The 27247-nt window shown below is 39.0% G+C and overlaps 1 protein-coding gene across 2 annotated transcripts in view; it reads left to right on the top strand.

The window, feature by feature from the left end:
• CDYL2 (chromodomain Y like 2) overlaps nt 1-23711 on the top strand; it is a 58194-nt gene extending 34483 nt beyond the window's left edge. For both annotated transcript variants that reach the window (XM_071814185.1, XM_065848332.2), the window contains exons 4-8: nt 3956-4173; nt 11097-11269; nt 15866-16076; nt 16815-16958; nt 19179-23711. In XM_071814185.1, coding sequence (XP_071670286.1) covers nt 3956-4173; nt 11097-11269; nt 15866-16076; nt 16815-16958; nt 19179-19337 — 905 coding nt within the window. In that variant the 3' untranslated portion in view covers nt 19338-23711. The remainder of the gene's footprint in view (nt 1-3955; nt 4174-11096; nt 11270-15865; nt 16077-16814; nt 16959-19178) is intronic.
• The last annotated feature ends 3536 nt before the right edge of the window (nt 23712-27247 follow it).

The raw sequence follows: 27247 nt of genomic DNA, 5'->3' as shown, positions 1-27247 counted from the left end.
CTGATGATATTTGTTGTCTTCTGTTACCACATTTCTGTTTCTCTCCAGATATTTTAATTGAGAGTGATTGTTTTGTCAAGTTTCTTGACAGCATCAAAAAATATCCCCTTTTAATTTTCTCTTTCCCTTTTCTACATTGCTCTATTTCTGTACCATCTGCTGAAGGGTTTTTGCTTGTCATGTATCACTAACCACTGTTTTTCTCCATTACAAAAATCTTTGTAGTCTCATGGTGCCCTTAATTTAAATACTCTCTGTGAACTTAGTCACTGCTTCCTCTTGCTGTTTTAGCTTGTTCTGTTTTATTTATTCTGGAGCAATACTGGCAGTAAAAGACAACCAAATATGTTTGCTTTCTCAGTTTGGATAAAAACTCATTGCTTTTAGATATCTTACAGATGCTCCCTTAGTTGGAGAAGTCTGAAATTATTAGTAAATTATCAACAGAGCACTGCTTTTAAGTATGTACAGTACTTAGCATTACCCACAAGAAAGACGGAAAGGAGACACAGAAAAGCTATTGGGAAGACTGAGGAATGCCAAGCCCTCTTTCCAGAGAGAGTAAGGAGCATGGTTTCTTTCACCTAGAAAAATTAAAGCCGTGGCTCCACGGTCCTTTCCATTCAGCACCGATGCATGCTGCTGGCAAAAGGAACGGCCTAGCCCTCCATCCCTTCATATCCTGATCACTATTCCCATCCCGCTCCCTGTTTTAGAGCTCCTGAGGCTACAAGGTGAACCTCGCCTGTTTGAAAACGAACCACAGTTTTGCAGGGTGAGTTCCCAGCCAGAACAGTTCACAGTAACGTGACCCACCTGCCTGGAGTTCCAGCACAGGGACCGTACATAGGATGGTGGCACAGAGGCCGCGCCACTAAACTCACTGCGATGAAATGCTGAGATGTATCTGAAAATAATGGCAGCTTGAGGTGTTTTCTGCCAGTGGAAGGAGTTGGGGAGATCCAAGTCCTCTAAAGTGTTGAGTGATATGAGGCTCATTGTGATCTTTTCTCTTTCCTCTTCTTTGCCTCATATTTTTAGACTATAAATTTCTAATGTGTTTTCTGCAATGACCAGTGTAATGGAGCCCCGGTCTCGGTCTCAGTCTCAGTCTTAATCTGGAGTCTTCAAGCACTTTCTAGTACCAACCGCAGCATCAGTAACATCATTACATATTACCCCCTTTGACAGGAGCGGAGTAGCAGAGAAGAGACAGGGACAGGCAACTAAAATGAAGAGGATTACAAGAATAAAAGAGGCTCCAGTTAGGAGAGGGGAAGGCTGAGGGTGAAGATGATCAAAGTTTACAAAATCATCAAGGTCCCAGATGACGTAAATGCAGAACTGTTGTTCACAAAATCCCTCAAGAGCAGAACTAGGGACCACTCACTGAAACTGGTAGAACATCAGATAAAAGCACAGATGAAAGAAAATTCTTCTCTCTGTAGTGGCTACACAACTTTGCAAACTCATACCACAGGAGGCTGTGGAGACAGACAGCATCAACAGGCTCAAAACGGGATTAGAGAAATCTGAGAAAAGGTCCACAAGTAAATACTGAAGGAAACAGGAAGGATGAATCCCCTCATGTTGCTGTACAACACTTAGGGATGACACCAGGGGAAAGGACCGCAGAAAGTGGCCGAGCTTGCATTTTCTCCTTAAATAGCATCCTTTCCTGCTATTCCTGGAGAAGGATTACTAGATGCACCAGTGGTACCTGAAGTTCCCTTAAAAAATATTGAAACTTCTTAATATCAGTGTGGTTTAGGTATTCCGTAAGTTCTACTGCTGATTAAAAACAAGGTAATAATTAAACTCCCACTAAAGGAAGGAATATATCCTGCTCTTCTGTTTTCTCTTTGTACTTATTGTGAACATCAAATACTAGTAAACCAGTAAACCACATTTAGAGGCACCTAAAGCTTCCTTAGTTAATTTGTGACATCCTTAATTTGTTTCCCGTGCAGCGCAGATTGCTTTGAGAATGCCTCTCTTTTCCTGTGGCACAGTCATTTTTCATCCTGATGGAGGAAGGTGCTGTTACCCTCATGTGCGTGGAGCAGGTGCCAACTACTGACCCCCATGCAGGGACAGCCTGGAGGCTTTGGTGGCTCCAGAGTGAACCCTTGGTACCTCCAGCACATCCATGCAATAGATGTGGTCCATTGTCCTGGTTTCACTTGAGTGTTGTCTTTGGATTTTGCTGATCATTTCCTCTGGTTTATAAGATTAAGCAAGATTACAGGGATACACAGTATACACTGAAACAACAATTTACTCACTATGTGTTGTTCTGCTAATCACCCATTATTGGAAATGACACTTTTCCATTTATGCATCTCTCATATTTAATTTAGATCTTTCCTCTGGTTAAACTTCCGTCAGCTGGCATACAGATAGTTAAAATATTTTATAAGATCTATTGTTTCTTACATCATATATTTAATTTACAAACTGAATATATTACTCAAACAAAGAATAATACCACAAAAAATCAAAATAAAATCATTGCTATGAGGCTTTTCGTTGAGGTGGATTATTTGTGTAAATTAATCTTCTAGCATTCACTTACCATCTGTATTTAAAACAGATGTGGCATATTCTTCAACACTAGGTAGATAATCAGTACAGTTAGTCTGACACATCTTCCATTGAGTGGTCATTTTTACCTCTTATTTTCTAAGTTCTTTACACTTTTGGGGGAGATTTCACATCTTAGTAGCTTATTGCTGAGTCAAGCAACATAGTAAGGATTGAACAGATAAAAACGCAATATTGAAACATCTGCCTCAGTCAAATAATTAATTTGTTTCAGCATATTATTCCTAAGGCTATTAGTTTTCCATTAGTAATTTCACAAGTTGACTTTTGTTTGTAAGAATAGATGTCAAAATATATACAGTAGCAAAACCTTATGAAAAAGAAGAAAGATGCCATATGAAATTATTCATAACTTAAAATTCCAACACATGGTGACTTCTACACTTGTGGATAATTCTTGTCAAGAAAACAAATTTCAAATTCTGCTGGCTTCAAATGATTTTTCTTCAAATTGATGATCTAATGTAATTTGTCCATGTTTGCATTGCACCAGTTAAATACATGATACTTTAGAAGGTATCTCTTAGCTCCGTTACCTTCATAAACACTGAGTTGAACCATGGTAATCCAAAAGGAGGGTAAGTGATTCGGGTTTAGAGAGCAAACTCTTATGAATTCACCATCCAATTCTATTCATGTCATCCACTCTTTAAAAATTCCTGGCTACTTGATACCAGAATCTGGAACAGGTCATCTTTGGCAGGAATAAAGAATGGAACAAAGGTGTTTTCATTCAGCTCGCTCTTGGCCTTTCTTAAATATGGTGTATTGTGGGCTCATGTCCATCTAAACAAAAAACAGATTTGGAAGCTATTTCAATGAACAGAGCAACTTTAATCTCTGTTCCTCAACAACCTGTCTCTGCCTTACTTTTAATGGCAATAGTGTGAAACATCTGTAATTAGGAATATTGCATAAATGTCTTGTAAAGGTATTTTCAACATTGCAGCTCACTATTGTTACCAGTATTCACCTATTGCCTATTACCGAGGAACTGCAAACATAAGCAAAGTAATATAGTTGACAGTTCATACAGTGTCAGAATAATCTCTCTTTTTAAACTGACGTACTATTTCTCTTATTTGTTTCGGGAGGAACGATATCTTTCCTGTCATGGTTCCCTTTTTTCTCCTCATGCTGGGTACCTTCCAAGAAGTACTGCATGTTGGAATATAGAATAATAACAATGGCTTGAGGCCACATTTGACTAGCCAGGCATATTTTTGATTTATCAAATTTATCACGTGGAGGCTATTGCAAATACCAAGCTATGTTTAAGCAAATAGAAAGTATCACTCCATTTCTTTGAAGGTACAGACATAATTCTGCTTTGATTCTTTCCATCTGAAAGGTTCTTCGCTGGCCAATGGAAACCTGAATCTACACAGCACTGTGAAAAGAAAACTAGATGGGGAGAAAGATTATGTCTTCGATAAGAGATTAAGATACAGCGTGCGTCAAAACGAAAGTAACTGCCGGTTCAGGGACATTGTAGTCCGGAAAGAAGACGGTTTCACACATATTTTGCTGTCGAGTCAGACTTCAGATAACAATGCACTGACCCCAGAGGTAAGCACGTGGCCGTAAAAGCCAGAAAAGCCATCCTGATGTGTGTGTTATCTTGGAAACGTTGCACTTGAAATGGATTTTATGTATTTTTTTTCCTAATTGATTATCTTAGAAAAGAAATATGGAGTTCAGATATATTTTTTTCATGCTTGGGATTCCTATCAAAGAGAATGTAAAGGAAATTAATTTTTAGCTTACATGTCTGAAACCAAAAATTAGAAGTAAAGGAATGGCAGAGCCAGTGTTTCCAGCCTGGAGTTGTGTGAAGCAGTTTTTCACATGTTCAGGTTACTGATATTTACTGTCCTTAGGAGAAATCTGGTCTCTTTTCACTTTACTAATTTAAATAGTACTGCAGTTGTTGCATACGGAGAATTTCAGGCTATATCCTGAGACAGTAATTTTAAAATTATATCTTGATCCCTAATTGCTTTTTCTCTGAATCACTTCACGAGTCTTTATTTATGAAATCTGAACCAATTAGGGCCTCTATTCTCAGCTGAATTACATAAAGTCGTACAACATATAAATGATATTAATGAATTCCCTTGTTCCAAACATTATGCACTTCAGGTCTGACTTGGACTTGTAGCTTGTACTGCACCTGTGTACATATATGGTATATATATATTGTACATATATGGGTCACTAGAGGGCTGAGCACCTTTTCCTTCCCCTCCCTGTGATCCCAGCACAGGGGATGGTGATGCCCAGCGGTACCTGCCCCGTGTCAGAACAAAAGGGGCATCAGTACCTGCGGGCACCAGGGTGCGCATCCTGGAGAGCAGAGCCAGCAGGTCAAGGAGAGTGATTTTGCCCCTCTCCTGTGCTCTGGTGAGACTCCACCTGCAGTGCTGAATCCACCTCTGGGGTCTCCAGCATAACACAGACATGGACCTGTTGGTGCGAGTCCAGAGGACACCACAAAAATAATCAGAGGGCTGGAGCACATCTGCTATGAGGACAGGTTGAGAGTTGGGGTCATTCAGCCTAAAGAAGAGAAGGCTCCAGGGAGACCTTATAGCAGCCTCCTAATATCTAAAAGGGACCTACAGGAAAGCTGGAGAGGGACTTTTTACAAGGGCATGTAGTGATAGGACAAGGGGTAACAGCTTTTAACTGAGAGTAGATTTAGATTAGACATAAGGAAGAAATTCTTCCCCACAAGGGTGATGAGGCCCTGGCACAGGCTGCCCAGGGAAGCTGTGGATTCCCCATCCCTGGAGTGTTCCAGGCCAGGCTGGACAGGGCTCTGAGCAACCTGGTCCAGTGGAAAGTGTCCCTGACAGGGCAGGGAGGTGGAACCAGCTGATCTCGAAGGTCCCTTCCAACCCAAACCATTCTATGATTCTATGAAATCCATTATTCCATCCATGTATTAATCACCACCAACTGACACTGCAGGTAATTTAAACGAAGAGCTCAAGGGGCTGAAAAAGTAGGAAATCAAGGCCATACAATGTTCAGGCTGAACAGACGTACCTTTCCATTGCTGGCTGTGCTGTTCCACGTCAGTGTTCAAATGCTCTAACTAGTGAATTAATTCAGGCTCTTCAGATCTGCCAAACCAATCCGTTCCATTCTTTGAAAATTTTCAATATGCCGGGAGCCCACCCCTGTGTAAGAAGAGATGATAAGTATATAATAGTCCTCTTCTTGCATCACTGGCATAGATTATTTCTAGAACCTTTATTAAAGCTCACTCGAAAACCATTAAATACAGTTTTGAAAAATACCTTACTGACCAGGAATTAATCAAGGTAATGAGTTCTCCACATTGAGATTGTCTGTTTAAAACTCGTCCAGGCTGAGAGCAATTGAAAGCCCTCACCCTCTGTAGGCACTTGCTGGCGAACACCAAACAGCTTCTTTGTGTTGGCCGGGACCATTCCCACCACCAAACCCAGCACCTCCAGTATTGGCAATTCCACATCCTCGCTGGCAATTACAGCAAAAAACCAAAGCGCTGAAAGGAGGAGTATGTTGATTGCCTTGTCCCCGCAGTTTGTCACCCATAGCCCTAGGTGAGACAAGCTGACAGAGTGTTTTAGGGACGTTTACAACATTTACAGTTCTGATGCTTTTTATTACCAGTGAAAATAGAAAGTACAAACACAAAATTCCTACAAAATGAAGAAAGTGTGTTTCATTTTGTCAAAAGAAACGCTAACTTCAAGGTTTATTAGACATTCAGTAAATTATGTTTTCAAAATAGTAAATGATTAATTAACTCAGAGCAGGTCTACTTGGTGTGGTTAAAATAGTGGTCTGGTTATTCTCGGCCTTCTATGTTAGGAAAAAAAGAAAAGGTGTGCACTGCCCACAGTCATTATAAAATTAAACTTGTATAAAATCACTCTCACTCCTGAACAACCAGCCCTGCTTCCCTTTGTGCTTTATCTTCAGATGAAATTTAATAGTTTTGTTCAACCACTGGCCTCTGCTATTTATGCTGATTTAATTAAAATGACAAAGAACTTAACAAAGAACCAAAAAAAAAAAAAGGGAAGTCTACATGAATCCATGAATCATCATCATATGGTTTGGGGAACCACATCACACCTGTGGGTGTGTGCAGGTGATTTTAGCATGAAATGCACCGATGCTCCTTCCAGCAGCATTTGCACTGATTGAAGTTGGCTCAGTGCCACTCTAGCTATGGAGTTTTTTCTACAAAAATGTTCAGGGCACTATAGAAATTCTTTCTTATGTTTTACAAGGCCTTATAAAACTTCCAAGCCAGTGTCATGAAACAGCACAGCTTGTTTTTATTTCAGTGGCTTAGGCTTGGTACTTTAAAATTCATTTCTAAAATAGATATGTAAAATATTTCAGCATTAGAAATTCCATTAGGGCATTTTGTCTCATGGGTCTTTTGCTGCTTCTGAAGTTGGTTCTCCAATGATGATATTGCGATTTTAACTCAGCACTTCTCAAGGATCCAAATGCTGTGTCAAACTTAAGATGAAATGGATCCATCTGCTGTTTTTACTTTAGACTGTTAATAAAGCTGGGAATGAATATTCTCCTGAATTAAAAGCAAAACATACCCTAAACAGCTAATGTTTCCATTGAAGATAGAACTACCTCAGGTACACTTCTCATACAAAAGAACTGAGTTTCAGATTTCTAGCCATGAGAATTAGAGTGTTTGAAGTTCTCCCAGCTGCATTTTGCAGCACTGGTTTGCCTTCCCTTTTCCATAATTACAACCCTTCCTGACTTTAAAAAAAAAAAAAAGGAAAAAAAAAAAAAGAGGCAGGTACAAGTTTACTGTTATCTGTACTTTTGCTCTCATACAAAGAAATGGTGAGTTTTGGCCAGGACTTCTGCCTGAAAGCACCTTATAGGTTCCTAAGTCCTTTATTTATCAAACAGAAAGGACTCCGAATCTGTTTGCACAAAGAGTCGGTAAGGAACACAAAGTGTAGTTGTGTAAAGTGGTGAAATAGTGGAAGAGGTTCTAAGAACAACTGAAGGTCTTTAAAGTTTGGTTTACTGTAATATTTACAGAATATTTACCTTTAAGAATATCAACAGTGAATCCTTAGAGATTCAGAGAAGTTCACCTTCTAAACTAGTACGTCTGTTTATATGAACAAGAGACTTCTGTTCAATATACTTTGTGTAATGATGGTGATAAATTTCCAGCTCTCTGATTTCCCCAGAATGTAAGCAATGTTAAAAAGCAAAGAGCACCAAATGCCTTTTAAAATTTCCTGTGTCCAGTGAAAGGCATTCAAATAAGCTCTTAAGAAGTTTAATGAACTTTTAAAACATTTTATGTTTATTTTGATATATAAGGTGTCCTGTTAAAGAAATAACCAGCTTATTTTCTTGACAGGATTAAAAACAATAAGCAACTTTTGAAAAAAGTGATAATTTTATTATATATTTGGCTTCCAATAAAACAGTAAGTGAAGCTTTAGGCCTGGTCTAAATTTATAATCTGATAGATTATCATACTGGCCCATACCGTTTTGTAAATACTTCCTCAGAAATGTTAGTCCAATGCATTAGAATAAGAATACTGTCCCCACAATTGAAAGTTACCTGGAAGACCACGAAAAAGCTAATTTGAAAAAGCTAATTTAAAAAAGCATGGAACTGGAGAATACTGCTATGAAGTTCTGCAAATAGTAACATTAGGTCTGGTCCACTAGAGAAAGTAAAATGGACAAATGCCATAGTTTTGCCAAGATGAGAGAAGGCTTAAGGACTACAAAAGAGGAAAAAAGAATATGGAATCTGACAAAGAAATGTAAATAAAGACATGTAGTATCCCTCTATTTCCATTAAATGGAAACTGGTGCTCAAAACAAGACAGCAGTCTTGACCTAAGATGATGTTGTTTGCAATACTGCAGTTTAATATGCAGTTCTGCAACCCCACAGACAAGTCATCTTCTTGTCTTTATTTTATTGTTAGTAGCTTTCCTATAACCCTATAAACATCTGCAGAGAAATCCTCACATGCAGATGATCGGTGAGGAAACCCCAGTGACAAGGTGACTGTGGGACAGCACCAGCCAAGGCATCGTGCACGAAACGAGTGAGTTAGAATGGACTTGGCTGGCACTGGTGTATTCCAGTGAGCCTCGGAGCACCTTTTGATGGTAAAGCTAATGACGAACTTACAGATCTTTTTTTTAAAAAGTACTTTTTGGAGCCTGAAAACACTGATACATTATGGTTTCCTGGCTTCTGATATGGTTTTCCTAGAAACTAGTGGAGCGGTGGAACTCGGTTTCCACTCTTGCTCAAGAATACTATCCAAGATGCTGTCAAAGCCTTCCCATTTTCAACTATATCAGAGAAGCCAATTCCTAATAATGGACTTTTAATATCACCTTCTCCAAAACATTGAAAAAACAGTGATAGCACCATATTGGTTTTTCCTACAAGTAGTATAATCGCTGCTCAAAAATTCAGTATATTTTTAGATGGCTTTAGCCTTCCACATCAATGAGGGGCAAGATAAAAGAGAGACAGTTTTGTAAGGGTAATGATGCGTTTGAAGGACAGCAGTGGTGACATCCAAGAGCTGATACATACACAAATAGCACTGGAGGAAGGAGAACAGTGAGGAAACCTGCTGAATGGAGCATTCTATCGTGGCACCATATTTAAAGCAATGCTCCTCATTGTATACAATAATGTTTGACTGGTGTTCTCTGATATTACTTATACATCCTCCCTAAGAAAGAGCAGATTTTGAGAACACTTGAAGTAAACTAATACCACAATCTGGCATTCACATGGAACTAGGAAAATCAAAATATGTATTTTTTTTTTCTTTTAACATCTACCACCTTCTTAAAGTTTCTTTTTTAACTTTGAACAGAGGTTTTAGGCGGCTTTTTCCCTTCTTCCCCCTTTACAAAGTGCATGGGTTTGCTATGTTTTTAGCAGCTGAGGGCTGAGACGGCCCCTGAGACTCTGCGAATAAACAGTTCTTGTAAAATCACCAATGACATTTTTGTACCTGCACAAGAATTTCAAATATGCCTCCAAATTCTGCAGCTCTTAATTACTCCACTTCCACCCACTGTCACATCCTCGGTATTACAGGCGTTTTGAAGTGCACGTGTAAAAATGAAGCATCCCAAAGTTCACCACCTGCTTCTCCTGGCCCGGTCTCAGGAATAATCATTTTTACACAGGTACCACCGCACGGTGTGGTTTGAATATACGAGTTCAAGCTTGGGCTCAGAAGCCTCAGGATTTCTAATAAAACGCTGCCTAGAATGGTATAAACAAAACTCTCTGTTCAGGGACAGTTCTTAAATAAGGGACTTCAGAGATGTACAGAATTTTTGGAAAGCAGTGAACAAAAGTAACCCCAAGCTTAAAATCTTTTGTGTGTGTGTCACGTGGAAACCATGTTTAATCCCCCGACCGTATTTTCCTGTCTTATAGCTAAGTTTACACTAACAGCAAATCTTCCAGTGCAAAAGAGAAAAACTGGACTCAACAAGACCCTGTGTATGTGAAGTACTTGGACACACGAGTATGTTTAAGCACAGAAAGTGTCCCACTAGATGAAATCATGGCCTGACTTCAGGAGCAGCAAATCGCTAAATAGAAGAATCTCAGATGGCCAAAATCACTTCCAGCTCACAGCTACACTGAATTGTGACCAAATCAGTTGCCCATCAGAAGTTTATGAAATAATCTTTCCTTTTAAAAATCATTAGAAAACCAGTTCTGCTCAGATGAAAGGCCATTTTCTTACAATATCAGCAGCTGAGTTCTGTACAGATTTTGATTAAGTTTGATTTATGGTGCAATTAATATCTTGATCCAGTTGTAAATCAGAGTATAAAAATGTCTCTCAAGTGGCTTTTTTTGCTTTAATTTCTGTAGACTTTAACAGCATCACTGACCACTGAAAAATGAATAATAGATTTGTCATGTTGATGTATACGATGTCTTCTTGTCCTGCCTTGCTCTGGTTCAAGTCATAGAAACCAAAATAGTTGAAGAACTGAAAAGAGGGTTTTACAGATTTGGGTTACAACCTGTTGAGGTGAATAGGCTATTGTTGTGATAACTTTGTTGCAGAGGACACAGTGATGTACACAGAATATACACTATGAAAATTAAAAAGTGATATTTGGAATTATTAAATTGCAATCAAATAGCTTAAGCTAGCTAGAATTTCCCACAGAATAAGCAAAGAACAGCCAAGTTCTAAAAACTCTTTGAATAAGCATCTACAAAGCACTTCCAAATACAAAATACTTTGTAAACTCTCAGTGTTTTCATTCTAAGTATATTAAAATTATATAAATATTTATCATTGCTGTAAGTATTAATAGTGCCAAAAATTTAAGTCTCTCAAAATCAATAAGGTTTGTAAAAGTAGGGCAATGATATTGCAACGGCATGCATGTCGAATTGTTTACTTTTCTTTATCCACAGATCATGAAGGAAGTTCGGAGAGCATTGTGCAATGCATCAGCTGATGACAGTAAACTCTTACTTCTCAGCGCAGTGGGAAGTGTATTCTGTAGTGGCCTAGATTACTCATATTTAATTGGCAGGTTATCCAATGACAGAAGAAAGGAAAGCACTAGGATTGCAGAAGCTATAAGGTGACCCAAGCTTACCTATGATCTCTAAATTATGAAATGCAGTGTGTGATTATAAAGATATTTATCAGGTCCAAACATGTTGTATATGTAAATGTTGATTGCATTCTAATTATAGTCCTACAAATTTGTTTAGTAAGAAGAACCTTGGACCTTTCCATATGAGAAAAGAAAGCACCTTTATTCCAGTGCTAATATCCTTAGGGATTATTTTATTCCACTTTTCTGTATTTAATATTTTAAATCATTCCTCCAAATTCAAATACAACTTTGTTGTTTTTCCAAATTGGCTGTTGGTTCATGTTCTGAAGTGGTTCCTGAAAGGCAGATATTTTACTTGGTTTTAATGTTCGTCATTTTAATGATTTTCAGTACAAATGGGAATCCATGGTTTACTCATACTCTGTTGGAACTGCAATCTGCCACTGTATTTCAGAACCTTATTAGAAGGGTCTCCATTCTTTTTCTTAAACTTGAATTATTTAATATATATGTAAAATAGTTTTATTTTCATAACTAAAATGTGACTTTCCTTATGTATATCGCATTACCTTAATAGAAATCCAGGGTTTATGACATGCAGTCTATGAATCAATCTGCACAATACATCACCAAATATTTCCATTCTCCACAAGTTACACTTCATACATATTTGGCAGATCTTCCAGTAGAAATCACCATTACTCCACTAAACCAATGGTATTTCACCAGTGTGCACCAGGAGAGGGTTTGGCCCCTTTTTTTCCCCCCACTCCCTACAAATAAATATTATTCTTCTGAGAGCTTCAAAGCTTTATGCAACAATTCTATGAAGGAATATTAAAGGATTTGTTTTACAACGAATCTGTATTTCGGATATGTTGGTATAACAGAAGATCAGGCTTATTTGTTACATGACGTATTAACCACCAATTATCTTGGTTACAACTACTGCAGATCAGTTTGGATTCTCAGTTTGATACTTTTGAAATTCTCAAAGTAGTAATTATTTTGAAAGAATTTAAAATGTACTTCTTAACAATAGTAATTTATGACCTGTTTTTAAGATGTTGGCTATGCTTGAATATCATGTAGTGATAAATTAAAAAGAAAAACCCATTGAAGGACACATCCTATTTTATACTTTTTTTTTTAAACACGAGGGATCTTTAATAATGTGGAACTATAAACAACGCGAGGGAAGAAAATCACTATTCTTGTTTGAAAACACAGGCACACTCACACTCCATTAGAAGCTACAAATTTAATATGATTCATGTATAGATTGTGTAAATAGGTATTGTTATATATGTATACATTTATCTACATACATCTAATACACAAGCATACTTATCAATTCAACATCTGAGTATAAGCCAGACCGTGATACTCAGTTTTTCCATCCCTGGACTCAGAGAACACTCTTGAAAGACTGGTACAATGTACTGCTCCTTGTCAAGACTGTCGGTTTCAGGCCCACTGGAAACAGATTTTTATTACACTTCTTGAAACAATACACTACATTTTCCATTTAGCACTCTCTGTGCTTTCTGCGAACAAAGGACTCAACCCATGGAAAATATACTGTAATAAGAGCAGAAAAAAATGTACCCTTCTCTTTTTGCGTGGTAGGATGTCCTAAAACACATGAAAGGATTTCTGCCTCCACTGCTTTGCATCGAGTTAGACTTGTATCAAAATGAAATTACTATCTTGATTACCGTGTTTCCACTTTATATAGTGTGCATCTCCTATACTGATCACAAGTTAAAACTGAAGGTGAAATACCCACCGAATCTCATCTCACGTGAATGATTTATTCCTTTGGCGCTTGTCCGTTGGGGCTTGCAGCTCAGAGACACGCGGCACCGCAGCTTCCTCGCGTGCTGACCACAGATCCATCACCTGAGCTGCCGTCATCTGCCGTGTGTCCGGCATTGTGCTATCAGAGCAGGTCAGGGGTAGACAGACAGACAGACTGCCCTGCAGCTGTGGCCTACAGAGCCCTGCAATCGGACGACTCACTGGAAGGCACTGGCATTCCCGGCACCAGGCTCCCTTGTCACATCATCAGTTGGGCATAGTTACGTGACCCAATACATAAAATTCTGGGCGTGCTCAGAAGAAAGCAAAGGACGACTTGCTTAACTTCTTTATACCCTTTGATGTACTTAAGAGCCCTGACCTGCAGCAAGACCTCTGCAATGATGCCGAGGTATCTGAGCATCCCAAAGTGTACTCGATGGTCAGCTTCTCAGATATCCTCTTGCAAACCCAAAATTCTTCTGCATGTGACATTTTTCCTGTCTTTGAGCTTCTGGCTCTGCTGTGGAACAACAGTTACAATTCTAAGTCCTTTTCAAAGACTGCCTTGAATTGAAACAAGGATCTTCTACCCCAGAAACTACATGCGTGAACTTACGGTTCGGAGACATGGAAACACCCGGATTCTGGGTACAAAGACAACTCGCTGAAACAAAAGATGTTCCAAACAGGGAACACGGATAAGTGGAGTGCTGGACACTGCAACTTCTGTAGACCAAATGCAAGCATTTGTTACCCTCATAATCTCCCAATATTTCAGCCTTCCACTCCATTCCATAGGTGTCATGTTCCATACCCATCCATTGTACCATCCTTTCCTTATGGCAGAGGCTCATTGTGTCTTCTCAATGTCCTGTTCTCATCTCTCCCCATCTCCTCCCTTCCTTGCTCACTCATATGGAGATTCCACATTTCCTTCAGCCCTTCCCCTCCATTACTGTGTTCTGCGTTGTTTTTCCTCCCCATCATCCAACCATTTTCTCTCCACATCCCTAATTGCTTTTCCATATTCACTCCAGTCCCATTTATCACCACATGCCTCCTGCTTTTCTCCACAACACTCTTTTCTTCTGCCTCCACATGATCCCCAGACCTGCTGCCACCACTTAGCCATAGTTTTTTATTTTCCCTATCATTCGTCACATCCCTCTTCCCATCTTGGAAGGCTTACTGGCTTAACTACTAAGTTTCTCAAAACTCTGGAATTAATCAGGTGCAGTGATCCACAGTCATTACTCAACCGTAAACAACAGAAGAAATAACGAGATAAGGGAACGGCATTTCTTCTGCAAACAAAAATGAACCACAACTCTCCTTAACCATGCTAATCCTCTAGAAAGAAATGGTCTTGAACAGACAAATAGGGCGTTCCTTATTTCACCCTCTTTGTCTTGCCTCCGATCTTGTGTTTTATTACTCACTGTGCGAACAGAGCTGCATCAATTCCCACAAGTCACTATTTTCCCATGGTCAAAAATCCACTCTTACTAGATGGCCTGAAAAACAGACCTCATTCCTTGAACATTTAATACTGGGTCACCTCAAACTCTTCGTTTTCATTTAAAATATAGCCAATGCCCCTGCACTTCAGCCCAATAAAATACTTATCTTCGGTACATTTTCCATTTTTGCCAAATGGTCCTTCTGACCTGCAAGGCACAGCTCCTGTTCTCAGATACAGAAGCCTGGGTCTTCCTGACCTCAGGGAGAAAGTTGCAACTCATCAAAGGGCACGTTTGACAAAATGTTCTTTCCTAAAATCTGTCAGCAAAGATACACTCTGGATCTAATAAATACCCAGTGCAGGAACAGAATCTCATCTTTTGTTTTTAATTTGATTTATAAATTTCTCTTTTCTGAAGTAATTGAGCATCTCTTTTGCCTCCATATACCTGCTGTGCACTGAGCTGCTGGAGCCCGTAATTTGCCCACAATTACACTCATGCTTTTCCCTAATTGGTGTACAGGCTGTTCCATTCAACAGATGTCTTTCTGCAGTTGCTGGTAGGTAACATTTAAAATACCTCCTCGTTACACAGAATTTAACATGTTCTTGTTCATTCATCCAGATGAATCCGATCACATTTACTTCCCCTTTATTTCCCATCGCTTCACATTTGTAGGCAGGCAGGGGCATCTACTTTGTTATGTCTTTGCCGAAGACATTTGCCATGAAGATCCAACAGATCACTCACCAAATTCTTTCCCTGTTCAAACATTTCTCTCTCTGACTCCCCTTTGTGAGTCTTGTTCTCTCCACTGGTGTGGCATAAACATTCCCTGTCTCCCAGTCCATTGATGGGACTTGCAGCAACCTTTGCGTAGGATCTTAAGAGAACTTTTGAAATAATTAAATATTCCCCAATCCACCTGGGAGTTTCCTGTCTTTCACACTACAATATGTCCATCAGTTTAGCCAAACCAGATCATCAGAATCCATTGTGGAACAAACTGAGATGAGCTGTGTGTAACTCATGAGTTACTGGTCCAGAAGTAAAACTAAACCCAAGCAAACCATTTGCAAAAAGTACAAGAGTCAGTTCGTATACAACATATACAAAACTATTTAATATCCCAGGTCCTCAGAAAGCTTAAATAACTAAATATAAGTAAAATTTTCCATGTGCAAACTTTTAGAAAGTATCTTGCAATTCTGACCTCATAAAACTGGGCCATGGCATTTTGTTTTGTTCATCTGTGGTTCTGATTTGTTTTCAGATTAAGTACTTTAAGCTTGGGTATTTATCTAAGTGTAACTTCTGTATTCAAGATCTTTCTTTTATTTTTTTATTTTAGGGATTTTGTAAAAGCTTTTATTCAATTTAAGAAGCCAATTGTGGTTGCTATCAACGGCCCTGCTCTTGGGTTAGGAGCTTCTATTTTACCCCTGTGCGATATCGTTTGGGCAAGTGAGAAGGCATGGTTTCAGACACCATACGCAACAATCCGACTCACTCCGGCTGGCTGCTCGTCATATACATTCCCACAAATTCTGGGTGTTGCACTGGTAAGGTTTTCCACCTCAAATTGCCGAAGAACCTTTCTTAAATTCATGCTCTTCCTTCTCCCTTTAAAAAGTAAAACAGAAAACAACTGTTTCTCTTGATCGTCATGAATGGAAATGAAATCTGTGGGAAGTTCGTGTAATCCCTACCAATTTCTTATCACAAAATGACCTCAGAATTCAATATATTACACATGCTGTGTACAGAAAAGGTTGAACACAGATTGAAGAAGCAAAGACTGTCAAGAACATGGTAGGAAAGTGAAGAAATGCATTAGTAGAATAATGTTGCAGAGCACTTGTCTATATTGTGTTAGGATTGTGCAGTAACAGAGCAAGATACTGCTCTCCTATCTCTAAAGACAATCCATAATGATTCCAGTAAGGTTACTTAGTTTTTACCAGTATAACAAAGCAGAGCTTGCCCCACAAAATAATTCATACTAAGTTCCATGACTCTTGACGCAGTGTCACTGTCTCACTGACAGTTACTCTGGTAAAATCAGCGATACAGATTCATCACGCATGCCAGCACACTTCCCTTAAATGAAACCCATGCTGTGCTCTGGCCACCTGCACGATCCTTAAATAGCTACCAAAACTCCTTTTTTTAAGTATTTTGCGGTATGGAAAGATAGAGGATGCCATTTGTAAATTTAATCTTAAAAATAACAGGCAAGTATGGAATACGTTTTAAGGGAATTATAACCCAAGATCACAAATACTCTTTTGGTTTCACAGGCAAATGAAATGCTCTTCTGTGGGAGAAAGCTGACGGCGCAGGAAGCCTGCAGCAGAGGACTAGTGTCACAAGTATTTTGGCCAACAACATTTAGCCAAGAAGTGATGCTACGAGTGAAGGAGATGGCATCCTGCAGTGCGGTGGTAAGGAATCAAACTGCTTTGTGATGAAATTACATTTCACAGAGGCCAGGTGTGCTCCCAAGGCTCATCACATCAGAAACACGGGTCCTCAGTCTCCACAACTATAACTCGGGAAGGGGGATAATAGCAGAAAATCTGGATAGGGATCAGTGAGCTCATGGTGTTTTCAGGGGCAGGGAGCGTTATTTTCTTTCCCCATTTTCACATTTATTCAGTATAAGTGAAATCTCCTTTTCCAAGATATTGAAAGGGGATTTTAGCATAAGTTTCCTTCATGAAGGTGGAAGAGTCTGAAAACAATACAGCTGTACTGGGAAATCTCCACAGGGTCAGTAAGAAAATATATTTAACTTTCACATTGTGCTGGCCTGTTGTGTTTCAGCTGAGTCCGCCTTCTTTTCTGCACCTGCACAGTTCCTGATTCTGTAGTTTGTTCTGCCCATAGGTCGGATAGTGCCAGGTAACCTCTGCTCTGGAGGGGAGATCCAGACACAGGGGGATTTGAACAGTCTGGTCACACTGTATTCTAACTTTCCTTTTGTGTACATAGAAGTCGAAAGAAAATCCTTTCCTATTTTTACATCCTAAGGTTTTTTTCCCTCCAGGCAGATAAACTCCTATTCTGGGCACATCCTTGTTGAAAAAAATGCAATGAAGAAAATGATACTGGCTGCAATAAAACTGCACTAAAGTGCAAATTGTTGCAGTTCCTTGCTGTACTTCCTATGCTTGAAACTGTCTTAGCATCCCTCAGTTTCATTTAAAAGATCCATTGTAAAAGAGAAGGTAGAGACACAGGAGATTTTTAATTAAATGAAGCGTAGATTAGATCTCACAAAAGACATTCAGAATGAAACTCCCTGGAAACGTAGTGTAAGCTTATTTGATCATGCTGATATAACGTGTATTATATGAGTTGGGAAAACCTCTGGGCCCCCCTGTGAATTCTTCCTTCCTTCACTGTTACTGGCTGTCAATGCAATTTTCCCTTGAGACCTGTTGGGAAGACTGGTGCTAACTTGTGGACAAGGATCAGAGGTAAAATTGTCAAAGACTAGATTTACTCTCCGAGATCCCAAATGCAAATCAGGCTGAAGTCACAAAAACAATGAATACGATGAGCTCATCCCAGGTCACTGTGGATACTTGTTCACAAACAGACCAAAAAAAAAATACACAGGCCCTGCGATTTGCAATTAACACCATTTACTTGAGTTACAGAAAAATACTTTTTTGGAATAGCAGTGTTGTAACCTAAACCACATAGGAACTGGAATTAACATGTGCGTGTTGACAAAGCTGAGTGGAGACCATGCATCCCCCTTACCATAAACACTGTATTACTTTACATTGTCTTCTGCCCCCCAAAAAACAGTAATGTATGAATTATTAATGGTTTTGTTTGAGTAGTTGGGCTCCTTGTGAGATACATCCTGGTGTTACGTATTTCAAAAAGAATTTTAAAGAAGGCAATCTCAATGTTTCAAAAAATGGGTCTGGGAAAAACGAGCTGAACTATGGGAGTGACCATGGGCCTGCTGTTCAGGCCTTTAGGAACCTGCAGCAATTTTTGAAGGGCTTGAGATTGGGCTTTCCTTTGCAAAAACCTCAGGTGATTTGTTATGACTACTTGTGTACGCTAAGCAAATCTAAATCCAGAACACAGCCAGAGGGTGCTTGTTTTGCTTAACACCCTTTCTTTATAAAAGATTTCACTGGTATAAACTTTAAAAGGTATTTGCAGTAAAGGCCCTTTCCTGTTCATTTCTGTTTTGTTAAGTAAATTATGCATGAGGGAAAATTGTTAAAGATGATGGACATTTCCAATCTCTACAACCTTAAAGACTGCCTTCCAGACAACAGGTAGCAAATGGATCATGCCTCGCATATTTTCGTTTCAAGGGATCACATTTTCAACAAGAAGGAGTTCAACTCCTTCTAGTGCTTCATGGCAGCCCTTCAACAAACTAATGTACTTCAGAATCCCTCATTCCTTTGAAAAATGTTGGCACCAAGGCATAAACCTCAGAAGTCCTTAATTCCTAAAGATGCTGACTATCAGCAAGCGGAGCTATGGCTGTAAATCACAGCTAATTTCTGTGCCCAAAGGACTTATTTAGATTATGAAACAGTCAGTAGTGTAAAAATGCTGTTCACACCATTATCCATAATAATTTTTTCAGATTCAAAATAAAATACTGAGCAATATTTTGGCTTTAGGTATTGGAAGAGTCCAAATGTCTCGTGCGGAGCTTCCTGAAATCCGGACTTGAAGATGTGAATGAGAAAGAGTGTCAGATGCTAAAGCAGCTATGGAGTTCTTCCAAAGGACTAGATTCATTATTCAGCTACTTGCAAGACAAAATTTATGAAGTCTGATGTCTTGGCCTAACTTAACGAGGAAATGCTCCACTTGTGACCAGAGTCGAACATTAGCTGTGTTTGCAAAGCAGAGGCAACGCATCATTGAGGAATTTGTGACAGTGTCTCCTAATCCATATGGTTGTGTCGATATCCTTGTGAGCTCCACGGCTGCTCGTAGCTGGTTTGATTTTGTGTAAGCGAGACGTAGGCAGGCTTGTTCCGTGCACGTAATCTCGACAGAGGGCTGCATCTTTCACATGCTCATCCCGATAAAAAGTGTACATTCCATGTGCTGAGAAGCACGGCGGAGGCCCAGTGAGGCACACCGGCTGTCACGGTGGATTTTGTCTGTCCTTCTTAACTTATTCTCGCTGTTGCAACACATCTGGGCTGACACAGAGGGCTCCATCGAAAAACTGGGTCAGCGCAATATTTTGTAGACCCAAACACCATATTTTAGAAATATTTTAATGATTTTTTTTCCTAAGTTCTAACAGTGTAATGGAAAAATCTGATAATTTATATGTATAATATGTAAAGTTAGTTTACAAAAACTCCTAGGATTTTTTTCTTTGTTGAATTTATTTAACTTATTTATTTTGTGTTCATATTCAGCTGTTTATTGATGACAGATCTTATTTTCATACTTCCCTTGACTGAACTGGTGGCATCACATGAGAATGGAAACACATTTTTAGCGGCAAATTGTGTAGAAAATAAAGAGTAGGTAGAAAACACACAGAATGCTGTGGGCAGTAAAAGAAACAGCCATGTGCATGCTCCTCTATGTGCAAAAATGTACAAAAAATGTATGAAATAGATTCATTTGTCAGAGTTAAGGGAAAAAAAAAAAAGTGGATTCTGAAAGTGAGTCCCCCCTGAGTCTCTCTTCACTTTCTGCCTTCTTGAGGAGCATTGAAGGGCTTGCCAGCAAGATGCTTTATTTAAGTTTACTATATTCCTGTTATCCGGATGTCAGGAACAGGGTGAGTGGTGCCGTTATGTGGCATCGTACTGTTTTTCAGGTTTAAACATCCCCTTTTGGTCTGAAGTCTAAAAGCAAATCCTTATGAGCCTTAGTCTAATTGCCTGATTCCTCAGGTCTGAGATAATTTCTGCTCTGGAGGCCTTTGGGTGTGCGCCAGCAGTTTATACAAGGTGCTAGGTATTGAACTCAGTGGAGGGAGAGGGTTTGCTTTGCTTTTCCCGGCTCTCCACATCTGGCCACCCCACCATCTGTTCCAGCAACTTACGGCTATCCATAAAAGCAGTCCACGATAAACGACACAAACCCAATCTGCTCTTTTAGAATGTGATCCTAGTACTTTTCGGTGACACTGACTGACTTCTGAACACTGGATCGCTCTCATTTCTTTCTTGCTAGTAAGGCAATTAATATGGAAATAACACAAGCACGCTCTGTGACTTCACCCGCCATTCTAGGATGCCCAGATTAAAACCTCTTGAAGCAGAAGCTTTGCACATTTGTTTGCTTTGTAATTTGTGCACTTGCTCTCCATCCTTGAGCTCAGTGATGGTTGGTTATGGTTTAAACCTCTGCAAATGAGGCTGATGGGTTTTCTCCCTCCCCGTATTTCCATGAAGAGTTTCAACAAAGCCTTTGTAAAGTTAACATACAGGTGATAATAGCAAACAGTAGCCTTCGATATATTAATATAACATTTGTTTTTCCACAAAGAATTAGAAGTGCTGTTTCTGTGGCCTAATTGTACCACTGAATTTTAAGGAAACCCTAAAGGCAGAAGTTCTTATGGAAATTCTTCATTAAAAAGACAGAAACCTGGCTTCCAGTTAGCCTGTTTTCAATGTTTTCCAAAAACCTATCAAAGCAAGTTTACTGATTTTTAAATGTCTGAAATGGAACTCTTTCAATAAGTCTTTGAAGCGATAGATGCACCGCTTGTTTTATACTAAACCTTGCCTGTTTCCACAAGCCGCCCCGAGGCCACCGAGCAGCAAGGCCGGGCTGGGCCGAGGCCGAGGCCACCACAGCCCCCGGCGCAACCAGAGGGTGACTCAAGTGACAAGCACTCACATGCGAACGTGTTTGCACAATCAGGCCTCCCGCATAGGACTTCAAATAAAAAAAAAAAACAGAAAAGAAAAGCAATGGCAATGGAAAGTACCATGATTCCTCAATTTCCTTCATTTCCTTTCTTCCCGTCGAGAGAGCCATAACTCCTATTCATGTGTTAATAAGATATTAGGATGTTTATTTCAATACTATGCTTGTTTTTGTAGATAAATATAGAGAAATTGCTCAGCAATGTGAAGGTATGCTTTCCATAGGAGATTTTCAAAGAGAGAAGCATCATAACTTGTTAGATCTTTAAACTGCATCGTTTCATCTGAATTTTCAGATATCTGTATCTTAGCATTTTTTATGACAAAGGAATGGTTGAAATACATTTTCTAGAATTATTTTTCCATTAAAGCAAGCACTAACCATAGTTAACATTTTTAATTATTCATATCTATACAGTTACAATCTAGTTTTCATTGAATCTATTTTCCCTTCAAAAAAGAGTAATAACAATGTCAAAAGCTTCTTTTCCAGTATTTAAAGATCAGAATCAATTTTCTCTTGTGTTTCTGTCCTTACTGGGTATTCAGATATCTAGATGTACTGTACATATTAGTCTGGGTACCTTTACTAATATTCACAGTATTTAAGATTATAAATGCAATTTGTTGTTAAGTATGTTATTTTATTCTTGTGTAAATTGTTTTGTACAATCTTTAAAAATCTACAGTTTTGCATTTGTAGATATTAAAGGTAGGCAATTTATTTTGTGTTGTCCTGCATGTATATTTTTGCTGTAGATAAGTGTTGCTTAGTTTACTATTTCAGTACATTTCTGTTTAAATGAATAAGCTTACAAACTTTAATACAGTATATATTTTCAGAATATAAACTTTTATATTTCTGTGGTAGGTTAGGGTATGCGTTTTAGGCAATCTTTTTCACTACTATTAACTGTTCTTTTAATCTATAATATAATGGTTTTGTGCCAATAGTTTTTCATTAGAACAAAATGCTCTTTTAATGTTAGGGATAAACAGACAATTTTGGTTGGGGTTTGTTTTATTTTGTTAATTTTTTTTATTATTATTTTGCCAGCCTTTACAGTTTTAAATGTAATTTATAAATATATTGCATTTGTGAATAAGCCTTACCATTAGGTACCAGAAATCTTTAAAGCTACATAATTCCTTATGTAGTAACTAAGGACTTCCCCAAAAAATTGCTGTAAGAAAGTTTGCAAATCAGAGTACAGGGCCTTAAGTTTTTCTTGTGAAAAGGATAATACGGGTTGTTTCTTTCGAACAACATAGGTAGATGTGTCAGCATGGGCTTTGTTATATATAAACTGTGCATTTGTGCTCCCAACCACAGTAGTTTAATCTCAGGCTTTGTGTGGCTGGGTCTATAAAAGTCAAATCTGGCTAAAGCCAGCGCTCTTTAGGAAACACTAAAGAAGTTTACATAAGAGACTTATAGACAATCTTAATCATAGTACATTTGGGTACTTGGTATCCTAGATGTGTTATCTGTGTCTGCCCAATTAACCGTATGTTTTAAGCCATATTAAATCTCTTTACTGCTACTTTAAATACTACACTGAAAGTCATTCACTAGCTTGCTTCCTCACAGATGGGATTTCAATTTTTAGTGAATAAAAATATTATGCCTTCCATAAAAACAAAGGACCAAAGAATCGCATTATTCTAACAAAGCATGAGTTCCTTCGCCAGTGAACTAGTTTGACATTTTACTGCAGATCAAATAGTCTCTTTCTGCTACAAACGCTGCATTCTCATCCATGTCAAGTGTAAGGGGAAAAGATGTATCCACAGACCTATTGGGAATGGAGTGTCGCTCAGCTAGGATGGCATGTCTATTGGTAAGGCTTATTACCAAACCTCGGAGACGAAGCAAAGAACCAAAAATTCACAAATTATGTCAATGTAAATTTATTTTCAGAACTTGCACAAATAACTAATTGTAGAACTTTGCAAATTAGGCCCTTAAGTTATTTTGTCAGGACACCATGGAACAGACTAAAACAGTTTCTAATATTTGTAATGATGAGTATATACTATAATATTATAAGGGTACAGGCACCCCTATATCACAGTGTTGTAAATATTTTCTGAAACTGGTACAGTACGGAGGGACTTGTATCTTCTGATATATCAAATATTGACTGTCTAGATCAAATTGTACACAATTTACTTGTTGATGGTCCTGTAACTAGTGTATGGACACATTTCTGGGTGCCTTAGAAGTTGTATTTTTCATGTGTGTTAATATGCAGTATTTATACATTGTGAGAAGCTGCTTTGAATAAAAACATTGAAACTTCATTTAGATGCAGTTGATTTTCATTTTTACACAATCAGAATGAATGTGATCAGTAGTAGCCGCAGACCCTTGTAATAGATGATATTGTTTTATATATGATAAAGCTACTGATGGATTCCTGACATTTGAAAGCAAGCAGGCTTTTTAAAAGAGAAACTTAACATGTTCAAAGGGCAAAAACCAAGGCATCAAAAGACACTGAAGAACTATCTGAAATAATTCATCGTGATCCATCTCATTGATCATCTCATGATCAAATCTAAGAATACCACCGAGAAATGTCCGTAAATACGCTTCCGCTATTTGATATGTGCACGTCACCTACAGAGTATCTGCCCAGAACCAACTCCCACATACAATATTTTAGCCCCACACAAGGGAATTGGATTTTGAAGTGGTATTTGCCAGGGAGGTCGAGATTCAGCCCAGACCTGCCCTAGAGCGGTGTGAAGCTGGATCACCCTGTGATGCTCCTGCGTGGCTGTAGATGACGATGCTGCCGCAGGGTCTCTGGGGCACAAGGTGATCGCTTGGCTGCAGCACCCACGGATGCTGTTTCCAACCACATATCTCCCATGATTAAAAGAGTAACTCTCAATTACTTCCGCCTGGGGCAGAAAAGGAAGGATATTTTTACAGGGAGCCAGTGGTACCCAAACCACCTATAAAACAAGGTCTGAATAAAATGACCTACCCTTGATTCAAAGGACAACAATTATGCTTTAGCAATTATATCGGTTAGCTTTAAACTGACAGACATTGTTAGTAAAAACTGTGGGCAGCTATTTAGAGCAGAGGATTGAGCAATTTAGTCTTGCTTCACCATCAAATCCAATTATTTCTTAGGGTGACTCTGGCATTAACTTATCGTGGCTTGCACTGGGCTGTAAGCAATGTGCACATGGTGAACAGAGTATGTCACCTTTCTTGTCTAAAGTTTTATTGACAAATTTTGGTCTTAACATAGATTTGCAACATTTGAATTTTATTTTAAATTACTCATTTTTAAAGGAAAGCAAAAATTATTCAAAATTAAATAACCCATCCAGGTCATTAACACCTGAGGTCTGTACGTGACAGATACAGCACTGTCAGTGTGACTTGATGTCCCATGCCCAGCAAAAATGGAGTGTCATGATGCCAAAGGAAACCTGTAACTTAAGCCTTCACAACACTTTTCCCACAATATATGAACTACATGGAGCCAAAGTCAGTAATGCAGAGGGTAACCTTAAAAATCCTAAGCTAAACCATATCACCTTTCCTTTGCCGCTTCCTGGCACTGATGTCATGGTATTAAATTCAGCAGATCTAAGTCAAAACTCACCAACACCAACGGAGATCCTCCCACTGACTTCAGTTACTTCTAGATCAACCCCAATGGCTGACAGATACCCCAGCAACCTCCTTCACCAGGGAATATCTTGTAAGCATCTTCAAAAAATCATGTAGCACTGATCAGAAAGACATAATTAGCACAAGAGGCAGGGTTCCATATCTGTAGTTCAAAATTTAACAGCACTGTCTAAGAAATGTTGAATAAAATTCAACATTTTCCATTTTATCACTGACTCTTGTTAGAAAGACATGCTCTGCTGGGTTTTAACCTTCCTCAACCCTGCAGTCACATTTATTAATATGAGCTTGGATTCTGAACGACTCTGTAATATCTGTGAAACTTATTTTATACATTGAACACAGACAGAAATATGTCGGTGAACAACTATAAAGAGAAAAGTGAAAATGCTCTTTGTAACCGAGAGTCGTGTTTGAACAGGGGCCATTGAACTGCCACTGCCTCCTAAGATCTTTGACAAAAAGCTGTATCTAACATTAGAGTTTCTATAACGAAAAATTATTTAAACACTAAGCTGCAATCTTGACTTGTTAGGATTAAGTTAATTACTGTAATCTAGAAGTAAGTTATTCACAGTCATTCAGAAATGTGTTTTTGATGCATCTGTAAATAAGCACTACAATTTCTGCTATTCCAGAAAGATCAGCGATTCCACACCGCTGTCCTTCCAGCCCTCTGTTTGGCAATTACACGTACTGCTTACCAGGCTCTAGGGTATTCACTTTCTACAAGAGGTTCATTAAATGGATAAAGGCATTCACATAAAACTCTTCCCATGCCTAATTATTCAAGATCTGCATTATCATAGCCTCTTGCTTGTTTATTTTGTATGCAGCTGCAGCACGTTTTTTGTCAGGGACTCTGGCTCCAGCAAACAATTCCCTCCAAGTCCACTTTTTCCCCATTAGGCTCATAATGAGCAAGAGCTCAAAGCTCCTGCCAGCTGAGCTGCCAAGGGATTCCCTGCTGTTCCGAGGGTGAAGGTCAGCTAAGCACGGCTTTGCTGATCTTGAGCAGCGTGCCCACTGCTCGCAGTGCAGGGTTTGGAGTCAACAATGGCTCAGCCCTCATTCTGCCTTTATTTCTGAAAGCAAGCCCTAATGATATCAGTGGTCCAGCCCTCTGTGGGTTTTCCTGCCATAATGACCTTTCATCACTCCTTTGCATGGGGCTGTTCCCTAGAATGACATCTGAAGCAATGTGAGTTATTAACTGTAAAGCAACCTGCAAGTTTCTTACACCAGTGACCAGGCTCACCCAAAAAAAGCCAAGGACAAGCTGATCATCACCCATAGTATCCCAGCACCACGCTGTGCCTAGCTTAATCAGACCAGAAAATCAGGATATGGATTCACATGGAACAGGATAAAACAGATAGATGTGTTTTCCAGGATGCTAATGTGATGCCAGTTGAAATAAAATATCCCAAAACATGTTAAACCTGGTAGGATTCATTTTCTATACATGGTTGGAACTAGTTAGAAGACATTGTCACTCTCTAAACAATGTTTCTTAAATAAATCCACTTTCTCTAAAAATCTATTGGAAGCTTAAACTGAGTTTTAAAGAAGTAGGCTGCGAGACAGCTGATTTGGAAGGCTAAAACTTCTCCCAACCGTTTCAAGTCTGAGAAAACCCAAGAGTGCTCCATTTGCGATTCAAGCACTGGGTAAACACCCTCACAAGTGCAGCGTGGCCGGGTGCCAACCCAACGGTGAGTCAGCAGGCAGGGGAGGGAGTCGAGTGTCAAGAATGCATTTAACCCTCACGCCAGAGAACACTTTTCTTACCAACAGAATGAAAATGCTCCATAAAAAGAAAAAAAATTACTGAAATTTTTTCTCCATTAGTACAGGCAACTATCTCGATTTTCTTCCAATTTACAGAAGCTCTCACACTGGACAAATGCTTAAGAAAATAGCAATTGCAAACTGCTGAGAAAGAGGCTCATGAACACGTGTCAGTCCAGTCCTACGATCCTTACTCTGACAAAAATCCCACTGATAAATCTGGCAAGGCTGAGTGCAGAAGGGTTTCATGAGAGCATTAGAAATGATAATGCTAAATACTTGCACAGATACAAAAAGGAGTGTATTTTCCTAATGAAAATACAGTTCAAAGGATCTGTCATATTCCCAAAGGAGTATCTGTACATGCTACTTTGCTTCACAGTGTTCTTGT

Source organism: Patagioenas fasciata, chromosome 13 (assembly GCF_037038585.1).
Source record: "Patagioenas fasciata isolate bPatFas1 chromosome 13, bPatFas1.hap1, whole genome shotgun sequence".
Classification (NCBI taxonomy): domain Eukaryota; kingdom Metazoa; phylum Chordata; class Aves; order Columbiformes; family Columbidae; genus Patagioenas; species Patagioenas fasciata.
This window is presented reverse-complemented; position numbering and strand designations above follow the sequence as displayed.